General features: G+C 29.4%; 3 protein-coding genes across 3 annotated transcripts in view; 1 reads left to right on the top strand and 2 right to left on the bottom strand.

Annotated features, from left to right (window-relative positions):
- The window catches only part of LOC140918631 (uncharacterized), a 6895-nt gene extending 6318 nt beyond the window's left edge, over positions 1–577 (bottom strand). The window contains exon 1 of the mRNA XM_073370221.1: positions 544–577. Coding sequence (XP_073226322.1) covers positions 544–577 — 34 coding nt within the window. The remainder of the gene's footprint in view (positions 1–543) is intronic.
- Positions 1–2073, bottom strand: part of LOC140918578 (uncharacterized) — a 28353-nt gene extending 26280 nt beyond the window's left edge. The window contains exon 1 of the mRNA XM_073369727.1: positions 1105–2073. Coding sequence (XP_073225828.1) covers positions 1105–1602 — 498 coding nt within the window. The 5' untranslated portion in view covers positions 1603–2073. The remainder of the gene's footprint in view (positions 1–1104) is intronic.
- The window catches only part of LOC101503109 (xyloglucan endotransglucosylase protein 6-like), a 53400-nt gene extending 50426 nt beyond the window's left edge, over positions 1–2974 (top strand). The window contains exon 4 of the mRNA XM_073369726.1: positions 2401–2974. Coding sequence (XP_073225827.1) covers positions 2401–2827 — 427 coding nt within the window. The 3' untranslated portion in view covers positions 2828–2974. The remainder of the gene's footprint in view (positions 1–2400) is intronic.
- The last annotated feature ends 9173 nt before the right edge of the window (positions 2975–12147 follow it).

The following is a 12147-nucleotide window of genomic DNA, read 5'->3' as shown; positions in this document are numbered from 1 at the left end:
GTGGTGGTTATTTGCGATGAAAAGAGGAAGAGAGAGAAGAACGTACAAAAATGTATTTGCGATGAACGGAGGAGGGCGGAAGAGAGAGTGACAATCTTATACTATAAACATTGGAAGTTGGATTTGAAAAAAGGAAGAAAAGTAAGGGAATTGAATGTGTTCTTTACTCTTTTGCTTTTCAGAATCACTTTTGCTTTTCAGAATCACACAACAGAAGTAAGGTATTTGTATTGTATAATTTTTTTCTACCGTCTTTTACTAATTTTATATTATTAATTAACAATTAGTTTTTTCTTTTTTGATTCACACATTTAAATTTAGGTGATTTTCAATGTTAAAATGATAATTTCAACATGGACATTAATATATTTAGATAATAATAATAATAAATATATACAGTAAATTAAAAATAATTTATATTTAAAGTTTTGAAATAATACCTAACTAAGGTTTTAAAATTTATTCAAAATTTTGGTAAATTTAAAACTTTCAAAATGTAAATATGCTGAAAAAATTACCAATTACGAAACTTTGGAAAAATACCAAAAACGGTTATAAATTCTATAGAAAAATTCATCAGCAATCAGATATTATTATTATTATTACTACTGATAATCCGTCACCCTTCAAATTTTAATAACAATAAATTAATAGTAATAAATAATAATAAATTTATAATAATAAATAGTAATATATTTATAGTAATAAATTAATAGTAATAAATATGAAATAAATTACATGAAGAATGAAATAAATTTGATATATAATTTTGGAAGTTTCAATAATTTTTAAAAAAAAATTGAAAGTTTCGAAATTTTTGAAATGGAATTACTTAAACAATTTATTAGCACGAATCTCAAAAAAATTAATGAAATTTTAAAGAGATTTATGAAATTAAAATCCAAAATGATTGTGTAAAAAAACTAATGTGATGAAGAATTTTAAATTTTATAGATCATCCCATAATTTGTTAATCTTAAAGATAAAATTGTACTATATCAACAAATTCATAAACTAAATTGACCATTCCACCAAAAACAAATTACTTATAATTTTTTAGCATTAATTTCAATCTAATAATGATTTAAATTAACAATATCTCACCCGGTGAAAAGCTGGTACATGTGTCAATCCAACACCAAGTTCAGCCAAACAAGAGTACACCCTACCATCACTTCCATAAAGATGATGATACCTTTCCAAACAAGAATCAAAAACCTTAGCCAAAACATTAGCCAAAGAAGAACTAATAGCAAAACCAGCACCACCAAAAGCCATTCCAAAACCAAACAACCTATTCTGCTCATAAATCTCAGAGTGTGCACCAATATAGTACCAAAGCTCATGATCATATTTAGAAAGTGTCTTAACCAAATTCTCTGGCAAGAAAATTGTGTCATCATCACCAAACACATACCACCTCACATTTGAATGATTCAAAGCAACTGTCTCAACAACGACTCGAGCCACGCGTATCGCCGATCGAAGTCCACCTTTAAAAGTGTATCGAAACCGCGACGTGTCTCGAGATAAACAAAGAGGAGGAAGAGAAGAAGGGTCATCTTCATTACTAATACTATCCATAAAAACACAACCTTTCATTGCATTGTTGGTTTTCCACGATAGTTTCACATAATCTTTTCTTTTTGTCCATGAACTCTTGCTTGAAGCAATTCCAAACACAATGTGATCTAAAGTGGTGTTGGTTGAAATTGTTGACACATCTTGTGATGATGAATGATGCAAATGTTGTAGTAGCTTTGAATTTGAATTTGATGAATGACATAAAAGCCACAAAATGAAGATGTGACTAAAATGAAATTAACAAAAATTGTGCTTTGGTGTGTTTCTTAAATAACTGATGTTAATTAACAATGGGTAAGGTTGGTGTGAGAAACATGAAATGTGCCTAGTTTTGGTGTTTGAAGTAAGTTATAATTTGATGTGTAAAATTAAGGTAAGGTTGGTGTATGAGAAGAAAATAGTGTCACTTCCGATAAGATCTGTACGGTTGTGTGGTGAGCATGGTCATTGGATGTATTGACTATATAGAGAAGGGCATCAAAAGAAATGTTTAGGTAAGTTGCTTTATTCCGAGTGGTGGTTGCATAGGCTTTGGCATGTGATTGTGTTCCCTCGTGAGTCACTGAAAAACAAAAGCCATGGAAAAGGAATTGAAATGGAATCTTGTAGTACATTGCCATGGAAAAGGAAATGGAATCTTTTAGCCATTATATGTCATGCGCATCATTTTCTACCTTTTCCCTTCATTATTTGTCTTAACCGATAAAAAGTTGTTCCAATCAAAATTGAACTTAGTTAAAATGTGTCTTTGTTAATTATAATTATTGATGCAAATTATAGTCATATTTAATTTTATTTTTATTTTTGAATGATCAGATTTTTAGTGGATGAAACACCAATAAGAGTACACACAAACATGGAACACAAAGGAATTCCTTTTCCAAAGGACCAACCAATGGGTGTATACAGCTCAATATGGAATGCAGATGATTGGGCCACACAAGGAGGAAGAGTGAAAACAGATTGGAGTCATGCACCTTTTATTGCAACATATAAAGCCTTTGAAATCAATGCTTGTGAGTGTCCAATGTCAGTGGCTGCAATGGATAATACAAAGAGGTGTAGTAGTAGTAGTGATGATAAGAAGTTTTGGTGGGATGAGCCTAATTTGTCTGTACTTAATTTGCATCAATCTCATCAGCTTATGTGGGTCAGGGCTAAACATATGGTTTATGATTATTGTAATGATGTTAGTAGGTTTCCAATTACTCCTCTTGAGTGTGTCCATCATCGTCATAACTAGTAGTGAATTAATGTTTTTAATTAAGGGAGTAAATGTTGTTAATTAGTTAAGGTAAAATTAAAGTTATGGAACATGTCCCTTGTGTTTCATATTATTGTACTAATGTATATTGGCAAACTATAATGTGAATTACTTGGTGTTTTTCTACTTGTACAATGGAATTTCTACTTTTGTCGCAATAACAAGTACCTATGGGGAAAAAATTGTCTTTTAAACATCTATTTCAATTTAATTGTTATTTTCTAAACATACATCTTATTAATTATACTATTTTATTTTAAAAGACGAAAAGACAAACTACATACATTAATGTATAAATGGCATTTTAGAATATGAACACATAAAATTTACTTTACATGATTGAGGGCATTTAAATAGACACCATTTAAATAGCATAAATGATTGAGGGCATGAATGTCTCATTGAATTTAAGAGAATTGTCTAATCCATCATAATCTATTCAAAAATAATATCCAATACATTCTCGTCAATTGATTAGTGTTGAATACAAAAAAGTATAATTTATATAATACAAATTTCCAATAATCAATTATTGTCGATCGATAATTTGATTAATTAAATAATCTAACATAAAATAGAAGCTAAACAAGAGAGTTTTGAGATTTTTTCATAGATAGAATTTGAAGATTAAGCTCGATTAACTCAATTTCTCAAAAGTCTTTAGTAATTGAAATAAAATAATTAATTAAGGTATTCTTAAATTTGAGTTTTGAATGTGTGATGAACTATCCCTATAGTATCTTAATGTATATTTAAATTTAAGTTTAGAATGTTTGATGGAGTATCATGTAGTATCTTAACGACTTAAACTTAAAACAAATATCAAATTAGTAAATTTGTTTTTTAAGTATTTTACTACATCCACCTCTATATATAAAATTTCATTAATCAATGTAAAGTCTAGTTCAACTAGTAAAAATGTCAAAATTAGTAAATTGGATGACACATTTCGAATTTGAAATCAGAACTATTTTTCAATTAATTAAAAAGAGAGAAGTAGTTGACCCTTTAACCTTTTATATTTAATTAGGGTAATTTTGTGAAAAATCTAACTAATGTTTCTTGTAATTTGAAAAGAGCTTAATCTTTTGAAGTTTTATTGTTTATATCTTACTATTGCATCGTTATGTGATGACTTTGCATTTTGTTGAACCTCAGTCTTTTTTTTTTCCCTTCTCTCTTCATTACTTCTTAGAGTTCTTATTATTAATACAATATATTATCAGTAAAACATCAATTATTTTATTATGCTAATATACTATTATTTACTGAATTTCAACTCATTTAATTATTTCACCAAAAAAGTTAATAAAGATATTTAAATAAATAAAATTATTTTTTTTCATTTAAATCAACATAAATCATTATTTTTTAAAAATTGTGTATAATGCAAATGAAATATTTATAAATTTAACTGGAGAATAGTTTTAATATATTTAGTGATTCAAGAATGGATCAACGTAACCTTGAGTTAATTTTTATATTCTCTTTTTTTTTGGCAAGGTCTAAAAAGTATTCCCTCTCTTACAATCAATTATAAGCAAAAATATTTATTTTTAGATTTATAATTTACGATAGTTACGTGCTTTTAATTTTTTTAATTTTGTATAAAAGAGAGAATATAATTACTAACTTACATCGTTTATTATTATGATAATCTTATAATATAAGGAATTATTGCAAATATCTATTTATTAAAACAATGTCTTTAAATATTAACAGATTAATTAATTCTTTTTTTGTATTTTAGGTCAATAAAATACATACTTTTTTTGTATAATTGAGTTTAATAAAAATATGATTCAATAGTTTCCAAAATACATTAATTATGTGAAATTTTATTATTTATTTTTAGATACTACAATTCATTTGTTTCAAAATATAATTAAAAATTAATAAAAAAATTTAATATATTTATTTATGTTAATTTATTTTAACTTATATTTTGAGATGGAGTAATATAATATCCATTACTAATTATTGAATGAAATTTAGTTACTTATTTCAATGACTTGGCATTTGCATTTGCATCGAATGACTTGGCAATTGGTACCACAAGCTCACAGGTTGGATGGAAATTTCCGTTGGGGGACCAAAATAAATAGCATTTGATTGGGGAACAGATCATGGAGTATAGGTTTGTACTCTTTTGGAGGCAATGAAAATTATTATATTAAATTAAATAGATTAAATAGAAGGTTGTGGGCCAAAATATTTAAGAATCAAGGACTTAGCTTTGTTTGGGTAATGTTTTCCTCGTGTCTTGTAATGCCACATTTGAAAAGGTTTGTACAAATCTTTTAATGCATGAACTATGACATGATTCGATATGATTGTCTTGCTTTACTAAAGCTTTATGAAAAATAGGAAGAAATCATTTTTATATATTTTTTATTATATATGTCATAGGCTTTTGTTAAAGATTTTTTTAAATAAATTATATTATTTTATCTTTTAGTTATAATATTTTAAATGAAAAATTAGTATGAATAATTTAATTTAAAATATCATTTAAAATATTTCATCTATTTGTTACATCTCTTGTTAGCTAATGAAAGTTTAAAAAATGATTAAAACAAAAGCTATTTTGAGAAATTCTTTATAAAAATTATTATTAAAAGATATATATATTTTTTAAAACAAATGTGATTTTTTGTCATGTTAATACCTCTAATAACAAATATCTAATATATTGAATATCAAAATTACTTTTTTTAATCGATAACAAATGAGTCTAAAACAACTTTTAAATTTTTTAAATAAATTATTATATAAATTATAAAATCAAATTTAATTTTTAAAAATCTTAAATCAACATGTTTATTATTTTCTTCAAATAATTTTTATTTTAACTCAATCAATTTAATTCAACTGGTTTCGTAACTCCAAGTTTGCTAAAGAAAATTGCAATTTAATCTATACAAAATTGTAGAAATGAGTGAATAAATATAAATTGCAAAATAACTATTTAAACAAAACTAGTTTCATAACCGATTTATATGATTATTCAAAAAGGGATTAGTCTTGTCGGCTTCATTTATAACCAACATTGGAGTTGAGCACAATGAGGAAGAACACTAGCATTGTTGAGTTGGTTAGACATGGAGTCACAAGGTTTGCTACCATATTTCTTACTTTGCAAAGATTCATAAACAAAAAACCAACCTTAGAAATATGTTCACTTCAGAAGAATGGTTGAAGTCCAAGACAGCTAACGATGCTAAGGGATAAAAGGAAACCTGTATTGTACTTTTGACATTATTTTGGAATGATATTATCTACACTCTTAAGGTTATGGGACCTCTTGTACAAGTGTTAATACTTATTGATAATGAGAAAAAACCTGCAATGGGATACATATATGCAGCAATGGTCAAGGCCAATGAGGATATTCGAAAAACTTCCAATGAACAAGCAAGCAAGTAAATAGATGTATTTGCAATCATTGATGAAAGGTGAAAATGTCAACTTCGTCATCCATTGCATTATGTAGGTTACAACCTTAATCCGAAATATTTTTATAGCTAACCAGAAATTGAGCATGATCTCATATTGGTGGAAGGTCTTCACTTATGCATTGGAACACTTAATGAAAGTCATCAAATGAGTGACATGACTACAACATAGTTGGCGGAATATAATATTGTTAATGGTCTCTTTGGATTCAATGGAGCAATAAGATAAAGAGCAACATTAGCTCCTAGTAATTGGAACTTCATTTATTTTCTACTTAAATTTTTTAGCACACAACTTGTATAAAATGAAAATGATTGTTTCATTGTAGTTGAGTGGTGGAAGACTTATGGAGCACAAACTCCACTTTTGCAAGTATTGGCCATTAAAGTGTTGAGTTTGACATGCAGTCTTCAGGATGTGAGCGTAATTGGAGTACTTTTGAGCATTTAAGTTAATACTTGTTATTAAGTTATAGAGTATTCTATTATTTAGGTTCATATTAATTTAGTAAACTAACATTTTAAATTATAATACATAGATTCCTTCTAAGAAGAGAAGTAGAATTGAGGATAAGAAGTTGGAAGACTTGGTTTTCGTTAAGTATAACCAGACTTTAAAAGAGCGCTATGATTATCGTGATGTGATTGATCCAATCGTATTGAATGATGATGATGATTATATCAATGAATTTGAAGTGGGAGACTTGGGGGAACATGGTGAACCTATTGAAGAATTAGTTTATGTCAGTGATAATCTAACTTGGACTAATGTTGCCAATGCAAGTGGGGCTAATGAGCTGATGGTCTACACTACGCGGGCATCAAAAGAAAAGGCAGTTGCAAGTGCATCTAAGGCAATAGCACAAGAAGCAATATCAAAAGAAGTGGTTGTAGAAGAAGATGTTGAAGAAGTTGAACCTATTTATGTTGAAGATGATGGAAAGGAGGAGACCGAAGAATATATTGAAGTTGATGGGGAATATGAAGAGGAGGAAGAGGAAGAAGACTATGTTGAAGATGATGGAAAGGAGGAGACCGAAGAATATATTGAAGTTGATGGGGAATATGAAGAGGAGGAAGAGGAAGAAGACTATGTTGAAGATGATGATGATCTTTGATTCCTCTAAGATGCATTTTAATTTTAATATTTTGTTAATTTATTACTCTACTATGTCGAAGAATATGGTGATATTTGGTATCTAAATGTATGTTTTGATTAAGACTTGAGGTTTTTATTACTATTTATAAATGTTTATGAGTTTGAGACATTGTTTAATTATGCATGTTTATATAGTATTATTCATGTAATTTGTCTAAAAAATAGAGGTAATTCTAGTATCCTGCAACCCGCTATCCTGGTTTTGGGGTTGGTCGCACCGCACCGCTATCTGAGATTTACTACCTAGGGTTGTTGTAAACTCATTAAGAAAGATGTAGGACTTGTGTAGCTTGATGTTTTATTTTTTAATAACTAGTTCTTTTATTCGACAAATATTATAATTTAGTTATAATTAATGTACTATAATAAAGTACTATTTGTTATGAAATATAAGTCTTTGTTATATGATATTATTAGTTGTTATTAAACTAATCGTTTTATTATTATTTTTTATTTAAAAACAGTTGTTATAATATTAGTTTTTAAAAACTAGTCATTATATACCAAGTCTATATATCAAATATACGACAATTTTCAATGTCTGCTCATTCCCTCATTTTCTCATCAAAATCGTGCAATCTTCTCTCATTTTCTGATATCATCCATATAATGGATACAAAAATTGATTTTAATACGACCTTTAACCAAGTCATATACTATATTATGCGAGTGGGATTAAGAACAAGTCGTGAACAACACTAGGTGCAAACAAAGAAGGTCGGTGATAAATTGAAATTGTGAAGATGAACACAATCAATTGTTCCATGACGATTTCTTTGAAAATCTTACATACACAAATACTCAATTTCGACGAAGGTTTCGAATGAGGAGACATGTGTTCTTAGAATTGTTGAAGCCCTTAGAAATCATGATCAATACTTCTATATGAGAGTTGATGCAACTCGTAGAAATGGTATTTCACCATTACAGAAATGCACTATTGCTATTTTAGTACAAATAAATATTTTAATTAGAGACAAAATAAGGTGCAAATAAAAAATATAAAAAAGTGTGGGTTATAGGAGAAAAAAAGTGTATTAGTTGCATAAAGTGTGATATGACATGTAGGAACTTTTTGTTAGTGGTGTTTGTAATTGTCGAGAAAAAATCAAAGATAATTATCTTAATAATACATAACATTTTGTCCACACCTGTGCAAATAAATGACCAAATAAAAAATACAATTCTACATGACAACAATAATTGACATTAAATATGAGACAAATACAATTTTTCAACGAGGAAAACTTCTCTCAAAATAAGAGAATAAAAACCACGGGACCTAGTCTAGTAAAAAACTTACATTATAATAATTAATGGGTACACCATAATCTTCTTAGTAACACTAGGGAACATCAATCAACAATAGTTATCACCAAATAGTGGAAACCAAACAAATTACACACAATCATCCACTAAAAAGAGTATTTTAAAGTAACTTTTAGAGAAGGTAAAACTACTAACATTATATATTAATATAACATACTCAGTGGTAGAAATATCATACTAAAATTATAGATCAAATGGAACAAGTTTGCTACACACATATTACCACCGGAACCAAACTTTTCTTCCTTGTTTTTAAGCTATCCATCTTTCTATGTTTCCTTTTCCTTCATGCAGTGTTGCTTTCCTGATTTTAACATAGGGATTTAAAATCTCTGCTTTTTTTTCTTCTCTACATGGGCCAAGCCCAATAAAACACATATTCTTTCTTTCTTTAATAATAATAACAATAATAATACTAATACTGATACTAATACTAATAATACTAGTAACATTTGTGGATTCCACTTGGGAAGTGAGTTCATCCAACAAATCTCCCTCTCACGACTCAAGTAGGAAAGTATTGTTCAACCATGTCGGCCTTCTTTCTACAATATATCCTCTTCGACATAGGCAAGACTTTCGTCATCATATCTGAACCATTATCATCAATATGGATCTTTTCAATTAAAAAGACTTTTTTTTTTCTAGTGCATCTCGTATGTAATGATATCACACCTCAATATGTTTCGCTTTTGCATGAAATATCGAATTCTTGCTGAGATAGATTGCACTCTAACTATCACAAAATAACATAAACTTGTCTTGCTTGAGACCTAACTCCCCCTACAAACACCATCATATAACTAGAAGTAGATTTTCTAAAATCAAGATCACCTGCCATATATACATATGTGTAGCCATCCAACACGTGTTCACCACCTTCATAGTATAATACTAATAATACTAGTAACATTTGTGGATTCCACTTGGGAAGTGAGTTCATCCAACAAATCTCCCTCTCACGACTCAAGTAGGAAAGTATTGTCCAACACGTGTTCACCACCTTCATAGTATAAACACTCTTTGGAAGTGCCTCTGAGGTATCTGAGAATCCACTTCACTGTTTACAAATGATTTTTACCACGATTAGAGATAAATCAACTGACAACTCCAACTGCATGAACAATATCTGGCCTTGTGCATACCATAACATACATCAAACTATCAACTGCAGATACATAAGGAAATTTCTTCATCATTTCTTTGTCTTTCTCACTTGTAAGACATTGATCATAATTCATTTTGAAATGAGTAGCAAGTAGCGTACTAACAGTTTTGCAATTGGTCTTGTTAAACCTCTCTAACACTTTCTCAATGTAATTGTGTTGAGACAACCATAACTTATCATTCTTCCTGTCACGAGTAATTCTCATGCCCATAACTTGCTTTGCAGGACCCAAGTCTTTCATTTAAAAAGACCTGGTGAAATCTTTCTTTAGAGATTCAATCTTCTTAGTGTTATGACCAACAATTAACATGTCATCCACATTTAACAAGAGAATAATATAATCACCATAAGAGAATTTCTTGACAAACATTCAATGGTCAGAAGAAGTTTTACCTACCCATGTTTCTCCATGACAGACTCAAATTTCTTGTACCATTGTCGATGTGCTTGCTTGAGCCCATACAAACTTTTCTTCAATTTACACCCAAATTACTCTTTACCTTCCATATAAAACTCTTCCTCCAAATCGCCATGAAGGAATGCAATTTTCACATCAAGTTGTTCAACTTCTTGGTTCAAACTAGCTGTTAACCCAAGCACAACTCAGATAGAGGATATTTCACCCCACATGAAAAAATTTCTTCAAAGTCAATACCTTTTCTCTGATTACAACCTTTCACAATCAATCTTGCTTTGTATCTTGGTTGAGAACTATTCTCTTCTGCCTTTATCTTGTATACTCATTTATTCTTTAGTGATTTTCTGCCCTTAGACAACTTTATCAAGTCAAATGTGTGATTCTCATGCAAGGAATTCATCTCTTCTTGCACGACTTTCAATCATTTTTCTCTATCAACATTTGTAATAACCTCTTAGTAGTACTATGACTTTCCACTACCAATGATCATCATACACTCGTGTGGAGGGTATCTATGAGAAAGTTAACGTTCTTTAGTAGTTCTTCTCAACTCAAATTCAATTGACAGCTCAGTTAGAACCTGCTCATAATGGTGAGCTACATGATCATCAGTTACATTCTGACCATCTATGTAACTTTTGGAATTTGATTTCTGTTTCTCAGCATTATCAAAATCTTCAATAGTCTAGTCTTCAAGAAATATCACATCTCGACTTCTTATAATTTTTATTGAGAAAGCATACATCTGATTTTGTCACTAATAGTATGATTCATTCTCTCTACAACATCATTATGCGGAGGTGTCTTTGGAACTATTTTCTCAAGTAGGATTCCATGTTTTCTACAATACTCTTCAAACGGACCTCTGTTTTTATCACCGTTATCTGATCGAATAAATTTCAATTTCCTTCCCTTTTCTCTTTCAACACTTGCATGAAAATTCTTGAAGACTCCTAGTATCTGGTCTTTAGATTTCAAAGGAAATGCCTACACTTTTCTAGAATGGTCGTTAATAAAAGTAACAAAATATGATCCAATGTCAAGAGATTTACTATCCATCATGAAAACATGAGTATGAACTAAATCTAGATTATTGTGCCTCATATAAGGACCAATATTATGAAAAGAAACTCTATGTTGTTTTCCAGCAAAATAATGAGTTCAAGTTTTTACGGACATACCTTTCACAGGAAGACAATTTTTCGTCGCAAGTATTTTGAGTATTTTCTCACTCAAGTGACCAAGGTGCATATACCATAAATTAGAAGAGGCTTCTTCAATTGCATTCACTTTTTCATTGCATAACTTGGTAGGAATCCTATAGAGAGAAGTGGAACTTTTCTCCTTTGCAACCACTAAGGACAATTTGGTGATTTTACATATACCACCACCACCACCAAAATAATTGTGATAACCCTCAACATCCAAGGCTTTCACTGAAATCAAATTGAGACGAATATCAGAAACATGTCTAACATTCTTCAATTGAATCTTTCAACCAATCCCAGTTTCAACCCAAACATCTCCCATACCGATAATTTTAAATACTTATTCATCTCCTATTTTTACCGTGTCAAAACTACCACACTGTAAGATGAGTAGAAATCATGCCTAAGAGTAACATGATATGAGACACCCGAATCAATAGTCCAAGTTGAATCCTAACATGCAAGGTTTATGGAATTATCATCACAAATAATGTAGACATTACTAACAGATACAACTGTTGTTGTATCTTTATTATTTTTCTTATATTTGTCTTAATCTCTT

The sequence above is a fragment of the Cicer arietinum genome, chromosome 6 (genome assembly GCF_000331145.2).
Source record: "Cicer arietinum cultivar CDC Frontier isolate Library 1 chromosome 6, Cicar.CDCFrontier_v2.0, whole genome shotgun sequence".
Lineage (NCBI taxonomy): Eukaryota > Viridiplantae > Streptophyta > Magnoliopsida > Fabales > Fabaceae > Cicer > Cicer arietinum.
Note: the sequence above shows the minus strand (reverse complement) of the source record. Positions and strands in the feature narration are given on the sequence as shown.